This window comes from Tribolium madens, unplaced genomic scaffold (genome assembly GCF_015345945.1).
Source record: "Tribolium madens isolate multiple individuals breed KSU strain unplaced genomic scaffold, Tmad_KSU_1.1 Scaffold_91;HRSCAF=231;Tcas5.2_LG7, whole genome shotgun sequence".
Taxonomy (NCBI): Eukaryota; Metazoa; Arthropoda; class Insecta; order Coleoptera; family Tenebrionidae; genus Tribolium; species Tribolium madens.
In genome coordinates this window covers 7364410-7381117 of record NW_025401063.1, presented here as the reverse complement: position 1 = coordinate 7381117, position 16708 = coordinate 7364410, and the positions used below count along the sequence as shown (strand labels likewise).

Here is a 16708-nt window from a genome sequence, read left to right as displayed (position 1 = left end):
TGCTTGTGTAATCTTAACACTTTTAGCGACTTCTGTTAAGTCTTGTATTTAAACGCTCACTTAAGTAGTTAAAAAATTGCTTATCTATTTCGTTTCGAGATTAATAAATTTAGGCTTAAAATTAACTAAGTAAATAGTGATAAATACAAACAAATTTGTAAAAAAAAAGATTTGAATATCCACTACAGGGAGTTGGAGTTTTGCGGCCTAGACAAAAATAATTAGGAGTATTTCTAAAGGCGCTCGTAAACATGTTCTCAGAGGCCATAAACGTCCAAGAATGCACTTAGTACATAATTATTGCTTGTAGTAGTAATAATAATGCCCATTTGGACAAAAAAAATCAATTTTAAAATTCATAATTAGAAGTAGAAAATAATGTAAATAAAAGCCTGCAGTTGCCAAAGCAAATTCCGACTATAATAAATTTCCACCATTAGTAAAGGCAAATACAATACCTAGCACTCAATTGATTTTCGAAGAAAGCGCAGCTTGTGATCGTAAGAGGAATCTTAAAACAAAAATGATCATCTGAGTTTTGTCAATTTATTTAAAATAGAAGTGAACTTCACTTCTTACAACGTATTAATTGCCCCATCAACTTAATGAAGATGTTTCTTACTGATTGAAGTAGAGACAAACACAGAATAAAACTTTCACGTAATTTAATTAAAATTAATTAAAATGAAAAGCTGAAGTAAATTATTTTACGTGTTTCAGTACATTTTTCCATTCTAGGAAAATTTACAATTTATCACAACAGCACAAAAAATTCCAATCATTTTGGTATCACACTGATACCAAAATCGATAATTAATAATTTTAATAATAAAAAAAGTTTGAATTATACTAGAATTAAACTTTATACATAATAAACGTTAAAAGCTAATTGAAACTTCATTCAGTGTTTTGATTTCTTCTTTCTTCAATCAAAGACTGAACTTTTCTCTTTGCGAGTCGTTTCGAGTCAGGTAAATCATTTTCACCTTCCACTAACAATCGTTTCCCCGTCACACCATTACCCTTGATCGCTTTATTAATGTCTTTTAAATCCTTAGAAGGGCTACGGCTGAAGTAATAGTTTAAGACTTTGCCATTACCGAAAGTCAGAGTTGGACTTTCTAAAGGCTTGATAAAGATGTTATCAAACACTTGGACCACTTGACCTCTAGATGCCGGAAGCGGACTTAGAAGTATATCCCCGTTCTAAATTATAAAAATATAATCTTTCGAACAGAAAACGTTTTGCATACTTACGTTTTCTTCGCCTTTAACCACAAATTTTTGCGCAAATTTTTTCATTGCCTGAATAATCACTTTGTTATAAAAATGTATTAAGTCTCCTCTTTCTTCCAGAATCTCGGTCTTGTCGCCATCTAAAAAAATATTTCATAAAAAAAAAACTTACAACAGTAATATTATTTAAGTCCTACCAACAACTTTTTTACTGCTGATTAAAACATTTCGATAAATGTCACTGTCAGCCTGAGGCTGGCTTCTATAACTCTTTATGATCTCCGCGAAGCTTTTATTCAATTTAGTTAATTTGCATATCATATAAACGGCACACATTAACAGCTGATCTAAATTCCGATCCTTCATCAGTTCACAGTGATTTTTGCGAACCAATTCTTCAAATACAGTCCATATTTTACGTTTTGTGTCCGTGTATGTAATTTTCAAATGCGTGCACAGATGTTCCATCCTTTCTCCCGATAAATTGTAGAACTGAAATATTTTTTTATTTTACAAATATGTATTTAGAGTGCACACAGTTAATTTGAACATCTGTTCTATAAACCAGAGTAATAGAAATTTTGTTAACACTTGTGGCCGAATTTATGGTCATTCTTTTCCTATGACGAGCATCACGTAAAGTTTTAACAATTCAGGGAAAAAATTAAAACGTTTAATTACTACAGTTGTTAAATGACTAAGGCCTTAAATCATGAAATAAACCCAATTCTAGAAAGTAGAACAGATTTGTTTAACACTTGGATGCTATTAAACCACAAAATTTTAACTAGACAGCGTAATTTTATTATACTTACTTTCCTGAATACTATTGACACACCTCCTGTTCTTCTAGGCCTGGCTTGAGTTACATTCTCTTGGCGTCTTGGAGTGGTTTGTTGAACTGGTACTGGGGTACTCTTTTGCGTTTCACTATTTACGATAGGAATCATACGAGTATTCCCAGTACGATCCTTGATCACTAAAAAAGCAAATTTGATATAAAATGATTCAATTTGATTGATTAAAACTCACTCAAATGAGTCGTCTGCAACAAAGATTGACCTGACTGAACTGTAGGAAACAATTCTCTATTCACAGCACTGCTATGTGCCACAGGCGACTGAAATCTGTCTGTTGCAGAAGGGCCAGGCGACAGAATTTGTCCTAAAATTCACCTCATAACAATCTTACAACCAAAAAATTGATAAAAATACTTGGATCGGAATTTAGAATGCTTCTCAAGGTCGAATTTTCAGAACTTGGTTCATTTTGCATATGCCCTGGTAAAGCTGTTTCTTCAAATTTAGGAATTTCTCTGTCGGACGAAGTAATTGCTTCCCAAATTAAACTGTCTGATTTCCACACAAGTGACGACAGAATTGTCTCTTCAATCTAAAATTATACATAGGGTAAGATTCATTTCATAAAAACGACATAAAAACGTGAAATCATACCATATTTAGGTGTTTGATGGTATCCCTTGAAAGCTTGTCTCTTGAGCGAATGATGAGTTCAATTACTTTAACAAAATTGTAGGGTTGTATTTGCAGTGACTCCAATATCCAGGGAAACATTTGCTCACTATTGTATGAATAAATAACTATTTCTAAACAACAAGCAAACATACACTCATAAAATACGTCTTTTTCGACAATGGCCTAAAATAAATCACAAATAGAAATCAAACAATAAAAATAAGAAAAAAAACTTACTGATATGTCAGCATGTATTGAGCGTTCATTCTGCAGAATACTTTCAATAAACTTATAAAACAATGTTGTAGCAAGCTGTAGTCTTCTTTGTGATACTTCTCTTTGGTCAGTTGGAAGGGCTTCCAAAAACCTCTCACCCAGATTTGTAACAATTTGATTGATTCTCTCAGTTGGATTGCGAGCACAAGACCTTAAATTATCAATGTAGACATGTTTAGCCACTTGACATGTTATAATTACTCAAACAATTGCACTAAAGCCTCACTGGGGGCTGGTTGGCGACCATGAAGTAAATTATTAAGCCGTGAAATGCTCTCAGTGGCTGTCACATGTGAGGTCGAGTCTTGTGATTCTTTTGGACCCAAATATTTCCGCCCTGTGAGAGGTGTCAAACATTCTTTGCTGACAACCTGAAAGTAACAGAAATTTAAAAAACCGTCTTTTTTCCACCTAAAAATTAAGTACCATGTCTTTAGATAACTCTGGACTTGAAGTGTTGTCAGCTGAAAATTGTAAATGATTCATTTGTTTCTACAAAGATTCCTTGATGTAGTCAACTCACCTGCATTTTGAGATAAACTCGGGTCTCGCACCAATAGTTTTCTTTTGTACTCAGCTGTAAGTGAAAGAACAGGTGTTAAGGGCAAGGTCAGGAACATCTGTTCAGGTAAGAGTCAGCTGTTTGTTGCAGCTGCCAGTTTTTTAGTATCGCTACCATATGATTGAACTAACTGTAACAACAACCATAACTCACCTAGAAAAATTCGCTCATCGAAATCGCTCTTATTCAAGATATTTTTCTCATAAACTGTCCCAATGTTCTTGTAATTATGGTCGAAGACTGAAGAATCAAGAATATCACCTTGGTCAGTCTCAATTAAAACTCCTTGATCTAAATAGTTCTTAATTGATTTCTTAAACTGATATTCTTTTATGTATTTCAAGTCAGTAATTATGTCTGGGCTTGGACACAAGATACTGACAACGCAAGGAGCCTCTGAAGGCGGTATATAGCTGGGTTGGTTAAAGTCTTCAGGAAGACCTTTAAAAATTAAAATTAAATTAAATGTTAAAATTTATACCGAAATACCTTTAAAATCAGGATTCAGAAGATCTTTACGATTAGCTTGAAGCGCATTTTTGAAGGCCCAATCACAAATTGCAATAAGCAAATGACATGAAGTGACTAAATCATTGTTATAATTTGTATCTTCACTTTTTATTGTAATAAACAAAGTCCAACAAAACTCGAATACTTTCAGTGGAGAAGAAGGCACAGGTCTTAAATAAGCAAATTTGTAGAAATAGATTGATTTAGCAGATCGCTACCTTACTTATTTTTCCGGTTTCTGTGTTTGTTTGTCTCTAATTCATGTGCTTCTTGAGCTCTAGGAGCTACGAATATTTGCATAAATAGAGGCTGATATTCTTTAAAAACATTGTAAGCAACAGCAAAGCTCCCTTCCAGATACTCAATCCGCTTTTTAAACTCTTCGGGCATGCTGGCCATGTCAGACCATTGTTTGATTTTGTAAAAGAACTGTGCTATGCTGTAAATACTTGTGTTAAAAATATACCAAAGTTCCTGTTTACTGACCTTAAATTGCAGTGACGCAGAAGATTGGTCAAATTAACGCAATTAGTGTGAACACTGTTTTGTGCAGCTGTTGCAGCAATGGATTTCCAACATGATACGTATATTGCACAACCTATCCAATGAAGGGGCTCCCCCTGAAGAATTTGATGGTTTACAATGGTTTTATTCATTTGGGGGCTGAAATACTTACCTCCAAAGTGAAATTCTTGTTGATTGTTTCAAATCGTTCCCAGGCGTCTCGGGAGATTTGTTGACTCAGGTGTAATTTGTTGCATAGTTCTAAGTGTTTTTCTTCCAGCTCCGCTTCGTTTGATAACACCATGATTTCCCAGCAATTACAAAATGCTTCTTAAAGGGAAAACAAATTCGGATCACTAGCCACCATTAAGCTCTTGACAACGCCTACAAAAGGCGGGAATCCACACAGAATACTACCAAAAAACAATACAATCACGATTAATTCCTGTCTCTCCCACTTTACACATTTATTTTCAACAAGAAAATACTGCTAAAATCCAAAATATTTCGTCGTTTACGCGCGAATACGTACACAATTTTTTGTCGGTCAGCCAGAACTACTTTTAACTGCGCATGAAAAGAAGATAACCTCAAATTCAAGTTCCAAATTTGGTATGTTATAGATAAAATTGTTTTAATTCAAAGCACTTTACACTTTTTAATTACAACTTAATCAATTAACACACTCAATGTCAATACACTTGCTGTGAGCGCGAAAACAGGAAAGAAAAGGTATTTTCCCGCCAATTCTTCGCGCCAAACAACACAAACATCATCTGGGAACTTTCACTTCGGCCATTTTGATCTACCTGAAATTGTAGGGGCGCGCAAGTTAAATGTCGACAAGATTAAAATATGGTTTGCTATACGTATTTATTTATTATTGAATTAAATTTACAAGAAGTAAGCTGAAATATGCTATTCAAACTCGATAACACTACTTCTTGAGGACCGTGGCGACCGACTAGAAGACGGTTCAGAAAAAACTAAATCCCTGTAACTTGCGTCTTGCAAAACTTTTTCAATTTTTTCAACAATATTTTTCGTTTTCTTTTTTTCGGGTACGGGCAGATTTGGTGTTAGGTAAATATCCTTTACTTCGAGTAATTCCAGAGCCAAATACGGAGCACCACGTGCAACGTTTTCTTGCATCTTAAATAATATTTCCACAGATAAATAAAAAATCAAACATTCATAATCAGTAGGTAATCACCAGCAGTTTTTTTCGTTCTAATGTAGCAATCTTGAAATTAATATCGCTTTTACTTGATCCATTGTTTGCAAACAGATCTTTTTTAAGTATGAATTCCAAGTCTTTTAGTTTTTTTTCCAGAATTTTTTTATCAATTTCAACTGGTTCTTCTCTGTAAAAATATAAATAAAAAAAACTCCATTTTGAAAATAAATATGTACTTATTATTTATTATTTCGACACTATCAGACGTTCTCCACATTTTGGGAATTAAAACACTGTTTTGTAGAGGAGGTGGGGGCAACACTTGTGATTCAATTTTTTTCTGTATTTCATCGCTTTGATTTAGAATTTTAATAACAGCGATATGATTACAACAAGTAATTAATATTGGTGATCTTTCAAAAAGTTCGATATTAGTCTCATTGAAAGAAGTGCGCTTGGGACCAGGATAAATAGATTCAATTCCCCATTCAATTAATTTTCCAAACACATTAAAAGATGGGAAAGTGATAGAAAAACTTTGAATACACTTTTGTTTTTCTAAATCCCACAATTTAAACATCTAAAATTACATAAAAAACTAATAGGTCGTAAATGTGATTACAAAATATAGAAACTTACTGCATCAGCTGAACAACTAATAAGTAAATTTTGCTTATCCAATATTTTAACATCTACAATCGGTGCTTGGTGCCCTTTTAAAATTGCTATAGGTTTCGAAGTAATGATAGGATTCCATAATCTGAGTATACTATTTTCGCTTCCTGTCGCCAGTATTTTACGCATCCTGCTTAGTGCAAAACAGTTACATCCCTAGTGTTTTAATAAATGTAAAAACTCATCCTAAAATAACGGTTTTACTTACTTTTGGTATCTTAAAAATGTAAGGTTTATTTTTATTGCCTATATAATGCGTCAATATTGACACACCGGAATCTTTGCTGCAAGAAATAAGAGTTTCATTATCATCAAAATACATTAGCCGTTTCACACTCTCTTGATGTGGTCGCCCATTACGTTTAACAATAATGTAATCACTTTCATCTGTTAACTCCTGCAAAATTATTTATTACATACATATATCTTTTTTGCTTTTATAAAAAAAGTACGATACATACATCCCAGTAGAATAAATTAATTTTATCATTGTGTTTTTTCCTCAACAGTGCCGCCTTGGGCTGCAAAAATGCAAACGAGAAAACCATGCCTTTGTCATCTCCCATAAAAAGAGTACTTTGGCCATCTTCATCACAGTTGCTACTTTTGTAAGCAAAACACTAAAATTGTTTCGATTACATTATAAACAGATTCCTGTAAAAAAATTCTTACTTGAACAATGTTAGGTGTACTCAAAATAAGATATAGCGGTACATGTTTAAGTCCAGAAGCTTCATAAATTACCACACTTCTTGCCGTGTTAGTCACAATAAACATTAAAACATCTGCGCAAAAAATTGCATCCGTAACCCATCTGTTCCTCCTTCTTCGGTCTTCCTCTTTCCGGTAAATATCTTCTCGAGTCATTATTAACTGGTATGTTGTTAAAAAATTAATATTGCCGTCGTATAAACCGATCCTGCCATGTTTAGATATTACAGCGTAGCAAAAATATTTTTCAGTTTCTATTAGAACAATTTTAATTATTGTTTCTCTCTGTAATAAAATCTGTTACACCAAAAAGAAAAACATTATTGTGTTTACCTTAGTTTGAGGAATGGCAATAATACTTGATACTTGAAAATTGATTGTTTTGTGATCTGTGGGCATTAAATTTTCTAAGAAAAATTCCACAAATTTGCTCCAACTGATTTGTGATTCACCGGTTTTTTCTATTTGTTCGTATAATGCAATACTGGCTTGGGAGTAATTTGAATTGTCGAAAATGTCATTGATTGTCGTAAAAAACTCTTCTTTGGTAAAGGTTTTATTTTCATTTTTGATTTGAAATTCATTTTGCAACTTTTCTAAATGAGAAACTGTGAGATTTTGAATTAAGTCGTACTAAGAATAAACCGTGTCTCCTTCAGCGTTTGAGCTATAATATTCGAAAATAACATTAAATTAATGGTGGATGCGCCGGGCAAAAATTAACACATTAAATTCTGGATAAATTGATAATATTAAATCTTACATAAAAATAGTTTAGTTTATAAATACTCTTCTTATCAAACTTGTCTAGTTTCATTATTAAAAATTGCAAAAATACCTCGTTCCTAAACAATCCACTTCAGTCAGATGTTTTTCCATTAGGTTTAATCTAGATTATCTCACTATAATTGTATTCAAATTTTTTATTTGTTAATCTTGGTGCATTTACCCACTACATCGGGTGCAACTAATTAAAAATGTAGATACATAAGTAGAGGTACATAATATCGATCAAACAACACATGGTGAGAATCACCACTGAACAATAAAAGATTTCTATATTTATTTCTTTTATGAAGTAGGTATACATTAAAAGTAACGTAAAAAAAGAAATTAATAAAAAAAATAATAAATTAAAGTAAACTTTTTGATTGAACTTGAAAGTGTACCTCTACATGTCATTTTAGAACAGTCTATATATATTATACAACTACGGCTGCGTGAGGTCATCAAAGGTTATAGTTTTGAGAATGATTGCTTATTTTTTTCTAACGGATGGTATTTGAAGTAATAAACAACGTGGAAAAATAAGTACTTTGAATAAATTATATTCTTTTTTTTATTGAATAGGGATAGGTATGCACAATAAGAATTTTGTTTTTGGAAATAGGTACGGTCGTTATGTTTGTTGAAATGTGGGCCTAGCATAGTAGCAATTAAAATAAGTTTAAGCCAAAAAAAATCTTCTTAATATTGCCTGTATTGCCCTTAAAATTTGAAGCGACAAAAATAATAAAAGGTTTGGTTGGATGATTTCAGCGTTTAATGGGAGAAATTCTGCTGAATCACTATTATTATGTCGTTATCTGCAACAACCAAATCACACTGTATTATATTTAATCTAAAAACAGCTCAGATCAATGAAGCATTTTGAATAGTAACAGTAGGAAAAGTTAGGTTATATCAAGAAAAATCAAAAATCAAAATTCTAGTGCAATGTCAACAATCACCGAAAATCAAGAAAAATGTGGCTGGATTAAATTTTCTGAAAGCAAGCTTATCTCCCTCGAAAAGAAAATCTTTGAAGGTAAAAAGTTTCAAATTTTGCCAGTCATGAAATTCCTTTTTTAGTTTTGAATACTGCATATAAAGGTTGGCATGTTCTAATTGACCATAAACCAAACATTAAAGCAAAAATATGGACAATTGCCATGAACACGGAATCAAAAAACATTCCTCTGGTCCTCCTCCACGGTTTTGGGGCTGGCGTTGGGTTCTGGTGTTTGAATTTGGATTCTTTGGCGGCCAACCGACCTGTTTATGCCATTGACATTTTGGGTAAACATCCCTAAGTTTTTGAATATTGGTAATAAATAATACATGTGCAGGTTTTGGGCGATCCTCAAGACCAGAATTCAGCAACGACGGCCTAGAAGCTGAACAAGAATTTATCGACTCCATTGAAAAATGGCGGAAAGAAGTCAAATTAGATCAATTTATTTTACTAGGGCATAGCCTGGGCGGTTATTTAGCTACCAGTTACACAATTTCGTATCCCAATCAAGTGAAACATTTGATCTTAGCTGATCCGTGGGGATTTGTTGAGAGACCATCGGATTTTAACCCGCCGCTTTGGATGAAAACTTTAGGAATTGTTTTGTACCCATTTACCGCCTTTAATCCTTTAGCGACTCTTAGAGCAGCGGGGCCTTTTGGTATGTATTCACATGAAAGTATAGTTTTGCTTGAGATAATTGTTGGTTTTGATAGGTCCTTGGATTGTAAAAAAGATGCGGTCGGACATTTCGCACAAATATGCTGGTCGTTTAGAAAACCATGAGATTATAACTGATTACATTTATCAGTGTAACTCACAAAAACCCACGTAATTATTTACCAAAAGCAATGTAACTAGTTGTAAGTTGGCCATTTTTAGGGGAGAGACAGCCTTCCATAAGATGATCAAAGGTTTTGGATGGGCTAAAAACCCGATGCTGAATAGGATACATAAACTAGACAGTAGAGTACCAATTACAGTAATGAATGGGTCCCACACTTGGATGGATAAAACAGTAGGAAAAAAACTAAAAGAGATGAGGCAAAATTCTTATGTTAGATTAGAAGTTATTAAGGATGCTGGACATCATGTACATGCAGACAATCCTGAATGTTTTAATGAGATTGTAGTTGATGTTTGCAACTTTACCGAGACTAATAAGTCAAACGCACTAGTAGTACCTGAAAATGACAATATACAAGAGGAGGAAGAAATTATAACAGAAACACAGATTGCCACATCATAGTATTTCAATCATTAATGAATAAAGCCTTAGTATAAGTTTTTAAAGAGTAGACTACTATATTTAAGAACCACAAATTCACAGTATTATATACTAATATAGATGTAACAAACTGATGAATCAAGAGCAATAAATTATTACTGATGGTTTATAAAATGTTGTTCATTTCATATTTTTGTCGAAGTTTTATAAAAACTGTAAAAAATCCTGATTAGTCGATTTTTCAAGAGTATAATTTATCTTTTTGAATCATCTGATCCCCAAAGATAAATATTTAGCAAACTGATGCACCTTGACATTGCTTATCGTTATAATAAAACACAAGCAATAATTGGAGATCAAAGTTTAATAAAGTATAGCATTTTTTGCCTGCATGAAAGAAGCTTGGGTTAGGTACAGAGTTTATCTAATGTTGAATCATAATTCTATTTTAATAAATGTTAATAAAAAATGAAAATATGACATTCTTCAGTATTCAACCAACTATGTATTACACGTTCACAAATTTAAAACAATCTGTTTTTTTAACTAAGTTGTCACGCATTTCCTCTTTTTATTACGTAGGGGTCCACGAATTTGTCAAGGTTTAAAGTTTATTACTGGCAACTTTAGCACTGACTAGGTTTCAGTTTAACTTTACTTTATTTACTGAGAAATGTGTGTTAGATTCAGTTGACATTTGCCAATTTGGGCAAATTAACCTTGACTTAATTTTCTACACCTCTAAACAATCGGTTCTTGAATCGTACACTGATAAGCACGTGTTTTGCTCACAAAATACGAGGAAATTTGTTATTTTTTAAAATGCAAGTCAAGGTTGTGTCTTATCTCGTTCATGTTTATAAATAATGACGTTTTAATATTCAGCTTTGGCTGATGCTATGAGTGGGTGGAAAAATCATCAAATAAGTTCAGCCTTACTTAATACGTCTCTGTTTTTTAATGTTCTTAATCAAATGAACAATGTGAATTGTGAGGTCCAAATTCCGAGTATGACTAACGAACGAGCCGTTATTTATCTAAAACAATAAGAGATTTATGTTCATATCAATTTAAGTGTTAGTGAGGTTAAGACCGTGCCCTGTTTGTAAAAATTTGTAATTATGTCCCTCGTTGAGAAAAATGCCGATTCCCAAATAGCAAAGGCAAATCAGACTTCAAGGTAACTTTTTTTCTTTGTTTACATATGCACAGATAAACTTTACGGTACTTTTGCGACTCAGATTAATGTCAAGTGAAAAAGTGACATATTCAAAATTATACGTTTGATATGAAGGAAGTCGTTTTTAAGTTTGTATTGCCCACACTTTTCGCGATTTTAGCTGCTTTGTCCAATTTCTATTACAAAACATTTATTTATATCTTCGGGTGAGCACTTCCGAGTTACGTAACATAACCTAACTTTTGTGTTTTTTCGAAATTTATCAATTTTTATAAACTCATTAATTTATGGTTTTCTTTAATCACAGCTGGTTTAGCCCCGATTGGTTAACATGGAATAAGTATTCAGAGGGAATGTTAAGGACTCTGGAGAAAAAGATTTTGCAAAGTAAGTTACATACGATTTTTATGGTACCTATTTTGTTTGTTTTTGCCATAGAATAAGAGGTTTTTGCGTATAGACTATGGTGTATTAAATATTTTTTTTTGTGTACACTACCAAAAATAGTTATTATGCGGACTCATTTGAGTCCCCAAAATGAATCTTTTACGGACTCAATAAAATAGTACGCAAAATAGTTATTTTAGGTACGCAGTCCCCAAAAACAGTTTTTGCGGACTAAAAAATTAAATTGCTAACTATGGTAGCGAAATTTTTTTTATTAATAAGAGGTGTGAATTCGTGTTTTGGAGCTTTAACAAAAAAAATTGTTCTAGGCTCCTACGTCGCCTTGTCATTAATTACGATTCGTCCCCTAAAACCCTATTGCGTACTTGATACATAAATAGCTAATACCTGATTTTTACCCTAATTGAGTGATAAAAAGTGAAAGAAAATTAATTTTAATGAGAATTTTTTTATGGTAGAAAATGCAGTGATTGTTAGCATTTACCGCTAAAATAATTTAAAAAACTTAAGTATGTCGACTTAAGAAAATTAATTTGTAATTCAAATTTTACCCAAGTTTAATGTTAATTCAGAGGATAATTATAATTTATGAACTGCTGAACTGTTTATAATTGTTTATATTGTTATACACAGCATGTCCCTGAAATTTCGCATCAAATCGCCTTTTTTCTATAATGACTGTTTAAACTGTTAATAGGTAGTAATGTTTTAATAGTTATTTACAAACCAAGTGCTAGAAGTCATTTTTCGCTTATGGACGCATTATTTGAGGCACGAGCGAATGCGCGAATACAGGGTGATTCAGCTTAAATGACCCACTTGACCCCTCTTGGCAGACAAGCCATAATACACAAAGCAAATATTCCTTGATTCATGTTAGAATTTTGAAAATTTGCTGTTCGAAAAATATCGGAAGTGCCACTGTCACACGCACATCTAACAATACATTTCAATCAATAGCAATTTTTCGAATAAACGCAATTTTATTTTAAAGAAAAGGAATAGGTACATCAAAAGCCGATGCTCTATGTGGCCACCCGCACTCTGCTCACAAGCCACAATTCTATTCACAAAACATAAAATCAAACATCACTAAACACAACGTTATTAATAAAGTTTGGATTATTTTCAAATTGTTCCCAAACAAAATAACAAAAATCTAATCTACGAGGGAAGTCAGCATCTTGTAGTTCTTGCACTAACTGCATAGGATGAAAGCTCATAGAACACGAATTCACACCTCTTATTAGTTAAAAAAATTTCGCCACCATAGTAACCAAATTTATTTTTTAGTCGGGAAAAACTGTTTTTGGGTACTGAGTACCTAAAATAACCATTTTTTGTATACGCTCTCAAAAACAGCTGCTTTAGGGACTCATTTGAGTCCCTAAAATGAGTCTTTTCCGGACTCAATAAAATAGTACGCAAAACGGGTATTTTAGGTACTCAGTCCCCAAAAACAGTTTTTGCGGACTAAAAAATAAAATTAGTTACTATGGTAACGAATTTTTTTTAATGAGTAAGAGGTGTGAATTCGTGTTTTGTGAGCGTTAACAAAAAAATCTTGTATGCACCACGTACGCAAAGGGTTTTAGGTGACTCCTCTCATTAGGTAAAGACTCGGCTCCTACGTCGCCTCGTCATTAATTACGATTCGTCCCCTAAAACCCTATTTTGCGTACTTGATACGTAAATAGCTATTTACGTACTATTTTATTGAGTCCGGAAAAGACTCATTAAGAGAGTGCCTAAAACAGCTGTTTTCGGGAGCGTATACAAAAAATAACTATTTTTAAATTAGAGATAATTCCTTTTTTATGCCAACTGAATGTTTTATTTTTTTATCAAACCATAAAACGTGTCTTATCGATTTTAATTTGTGTATTTTAGATGTTCATTCAAGACAATAACTTTATCTGGGTATTGTTTTTAACGTAAAAGTAACAATGAAAAAATATTAAATTACGCAGTAGTTTTTAAAACGCATAGACGCCACAGACCACAAATTCATTGTTAGTTTGTCAACATAAATAATGAATCAATTATATTTTAGTCGTAAAAACAGCATACCGAGGATGGTACGTAGACATAGGCCCGGTGGTGGGTCCTGCGGACAAAATCTGGACGATTTCATTGAACACGGAGTCTCCAAACACACCTCTAGTCCTCCTTCATGGCTTGGGTGCAGGAGTAGCACTGTGGTGTTTAAATTTAGACGCATTCGCAGCAAACCGACCTGTATATGCCTTTGATTTATTAGGTACTTGTATTAGAATAAATATAAGGATTGTGAAATATTGACTATTTAACGGGGACAGGTTTCGGTCGGTCATCGCGGCCCACCTTCAGTACCGACGCAACGGAAGCCGAACAACAAATGGTAAAATCGATCGAAGAATGGCGGAAGGAAATGAAATTGGACAACTTTGTGTTGTTGGGACATAGTATGGGTGGATTTCTTGCAGCTTCTTACGCCCTTAGTTATCCAGACCATGTCAAGCATTTGGTTTTGGCTGATCCGTGGGGTTTTCCCGAGAGGCCGCAAGAATTCAAAGAGTTACCTTTATGGATAAGGACTTTGTCCTACATGTTGCAACCTTTTAATCCATTGGCTGGGATTAGGGTCGCGGGACCTTTAGGACCTTGGTTTATTAATACTTTGAGACCTGATATAACTAAGAAATACGCTGCTGCTCTTGAACAACAGGAACTTATTCCGCAATATATTTATCAGTGTAATTCTCAGACTCCTAGGTGGGACCTAAAAACTTAAATTATGATTTTTTTGACTTTTGTATTGTCTAGTGGTGAGAGCGCTTTTCACTCTATGATGTCGGGATTTGGGTGGGCGAAAAATCCGATGGTGAACCGCATCGACAAGATGCGAAAAGATATTCCCATAACGTTGTTGTACGGATCCAGGTCATGGATCGATCATTCAGCTGCCGAAATAATAAAATTCAAACGAATTGATTCTTATTTCAAATTACAAGTAAGTAGAATTTTCATGTGTAAATGTTTTTTTGATAAAAATATGTAGGTGTAACAATTTTATTTTACGATTGCAGGTTATCACAGGAGCAGGTCATCACGTCTACGCTGATAAACCCGAAGCCTTCAATCAGATAGTGATGGATGCGTGTGCACATGCCGATAACTTAGGAAAAAGTAAATACTTAGCTTTAATGCCGTCCCAGTACAACGAAGAATCGGAAAATTCCGAAAGTGAAACAGAAAACCAAAGCAAAGACTAATAGATAAAAAAATTAGGTCATATTATTTATTATAGTTTCAGTTTTTAGCGTTTGATATACCAAAAGTTTTTATATTCATCAACAAATTGTAGATAAATTTATTTATTGTATCGAACACAATTTATATTTTTTGATATTATTTATTGAACAATTTTAGAAATAAGATAATTGTACAATGTGAACTACTGATTAATGGGTGTTGTTAATCTTCTGAAATATTTATTTTTTGTTTTATAGTAATTCAGTTGTTGCATGACGAGTGTTACAAGAAAAAACTGTAATGTGACATAAATGTCGATAAAAGAATTTTGTGATAAATGTTGAGTTTAATATATGTTAAAAATCATTTTTGTTTTGGCGAAAATTTCTTGTTTATGTTTAGATTTCGGATATAAAATTATGAAATTAAAGATTTAATTGAAATCTACATGTTTTAATTAACGAAGTCCCAAATGGTTTTATTGATTTAGATTTAGTTACAATCAGAATCTTAAGGTTTTGTAGAAGTTAATTTTAGCATCAACTATGTTAAATAGTTTTTCTTCTTGAAATGTGAATTTACCAGGTGTGTGAATAGTGCGTTGCCCTTCAAACCAATAGTGTACCTTAAAAAAAATTTAAATGTGTTTTTCAATAAAAGTAAGATTTTACATCGACGAGACAATGTCTAGGCTTTATCCTGGATACTTCAAATACAAAAAACACACTTGCTGTTGCTTGTGGGATGGGATATTGCTTGCAGGGAATGCTAAAAATTGCCTGTAATCATAGACAACTTATTTTAAAAGCAGATTTTTTTTATTTTTCACCTCGTATTGGTAAAAATCACAAGCAGAATCGCTTTTACCCACTAAAAAATTGATGCAATACTTCCAATCTTCTTCAAATCTCCAGTAGGACAAATACTCGCTAATTTTCGCAGTACCAATTTCCTGCGTAAACTCGTCAATTGTTGGCCATTCAAGTACACAAACATACGTCCCGATACTTGCCAGTGACAAAGACTCTTCAATACCTTCATTATATTCAAAACCTTCAATGATTCTAATAGAGGACTGTTGTTTAAATCCTTTCCCCTTAACTGTAAAAACCGAAATTGACAAAAAGCGTAAAGCAATCGGTTAACTCTAACGTAAAGCATCTTCGATAATTTCGTCGACAAAAATTTTTGAAAACTCGACAATTCCCAAAAAGCGTTCACAAGTTTTCGGACATCGGCCGTATTCAAACCGCATGCCCTTCGTGTGAGAGTCTTTTCTCGCCCCAAAACGCAGTTTTTTCTCTTGCTCGTCATGAAAAGACAATAAGGATTGTTCTTCTTCGACTGATTTCTCATCAGTGTCGTCAACATACTTTAATTCTTTTTTGGGCACCTCTAAAGAATCGTCTCTAAATCTAGCTTCGTGCTGCGGCGATTTACTCTTTTTTGAGACATTGATTTCGTCTACGATTTTAGAAAAAGTTGGTAAACCTGAGGAGAGAGAAGAACCCGAGATGGTAATTTCTTTGAAAGGTTTAATGTTTGCTTCCTTAGAAGACTTTTGTTCTAAAATTTCTTCATCGGTTTCTTTAATCGTAAAGTGCTTTTTTTCTTTCTGAGTTTCTTCTATAGGATTTTCGTTAGTATTATTTTCGGTCATGATTTTCTTATGTTTTCAATAATTAGAAGAAAAAAAACGATTTAGCTTGTGGATGTGATGACATGTAGGTTTGACATTTCCTCACATCGCATTTTGTT

At 33.2% G+C, this 16708-nt stretch overlaps 5 protein-coding genes across 8 annotated transcripts; 2 read left to right on the top strand and 3 right to left on the bottom strand.

Moving 5' to 3' along the window:
• Positions 1-527: 527 nt before the first annotated feature.
• Positions 528-5301, bottom strand: LOC123011868 (retinoblastoma-like protein 1). The gene is made up of 16 exons (XM_044409556.1): positions 4736-5301; positions 4546-4679; positions 4283-4498; positions 4039-4229; positions 3703-3990; positions 3511-3564; positions 3414-3451; positions 3189-3358; positions 2949-3138; positions 2691-2894; positions 2451-2628; positions 2269-2400; positions 2052-2215; positions 1434-1728; positions 1258-1376; positions 528-1206 (listed from the first exon to the last, which is right to left on the bottom strand). Exons 1-16 carry the CDS (start codon positions 4865-4867, stop codon positions 898-900), a joined length of 2814 nt encoding a protein of 937 aa, XP_044265491.1. The 5' UTR covers positions 4868-5301; the 3' UTR covers positions 528-897.
• A 122-nt stretch (positions 5302-5423) lies between these two features.
• On the bottom strand, positions 5424-11828 carry LOC123011870 (WD repeat-containing protein on Y chromosome-like). 2 transcript variants are annotated; one of them, XM_044409560.1, is made up of 9 exons: positions 11222-11828; positions 7460-11165; positions 7088-7411; positions 6877-7035; positions 6624-6812; positions 6380-6571; positions 5977-6320; positions 5777-5927; positions 5424-5715 (listed from the first exon to the last, which is right to left on the bottom strand). In XM_044409560.1, the coding sequence occupies exons 2-9, from the start codon at positions 7523-7525 to the stop codon at positions 5482-5484; spliced, it is 1659 nt and encodes a 552-aa protein (XP_044265495.1). In that variant the 5' UTR covers positions 7526-11165; positions 11222-11828; the 3' UTR covers positions 5424-5481. The 2 variants fall into 2 exon arrangements, with proteins under 2 accessions (XP_044265495.1, XP_044265494.1); XM_044409559.1 differs by having other exon boundaries at positions 7460-11828.
• Positions 8465-10302, top strand: LOC123011872 ((Lyso)-N-acylphosphatidylethanolamine lipase-like). The gene is made up of 5 exons (XM_044409563.1): positions 8465-8933; positions 8978-9184; positions 9235-9561; positions 9617-9731; positions 9783-10302. The coding sequence occupies exons 1-5, from the start codon at positions 8843-8845 to the stop codon at positions 10147-10149; spliced, it is 1107 nt and encodes a 368-aa protein (XP_044265498.1). The 5' UTR covers positions 8465-8842; the 3' UTR covers positions 10150-10302.
• Positions 10890-15393, top strand: LOC123011871 ((Lyso)-N-acylphosphatidylethanolamine lipase-like). Of its 2 annotated transcripts, none has more exons than XM_044409562.1 (6): positions 10890-11308; positions 11616-11695; positions 13770-13976; positions 14035-14470; positions 14522-14708; positions 14785-15393. In XM_044409562.1, the coding sequence occupies exons 1-6, from the start codon at positions 11250-11252 to the stop codon at positions 14968-14970; spliced, it is 1155 nt and encodes a 384-aa protein (XP_044265497.1). In that variant the 5' UTR covers positions 10890-11249; the 3' UTR covers positions 14971-15393. The 2 variants fall into 2 exon arrangements, with proteins under 2 accessions (XP_044265497.1, XP_044265496.1); XM_044409561.1 differs by lacking the exon at positions 10890-11308 and adding an exon at positions 11356-11514.
• On the bottom strand, positions 15393-16693 carry LOC123011874. 2 transcript variants are annotated; one of them, XM_044409566.1, is made up of 5 exons: positions 16103-16693; positions 15963-16051; positions 15780-15902; positions 15622-15729; positions 15393-15575 (listed from the first exon to the last, which is right to left on the bottom strand). In XM_044409566.1, the coding sequence occupies exons 1-5, from the start codon at positions 16608-16610 to the stop codon at positions 15453-15455; spliced, it is 951 nt and encodes a 316-aa protein (XP_044265501.1). In that variant the 5' UTR covers positions 16611-16693; the 3' UTR covers positions 15393-15452. The 2 variants fall into 2 exon arrangements, with proteins under 2 accessions (XP_044265501.1, XP_044265500.1); XM_044409565.1 differs by having other exon boundaries at positions 15780-16051.
• Positions 16694-16708: the final 15 nt, after the last annotated feature.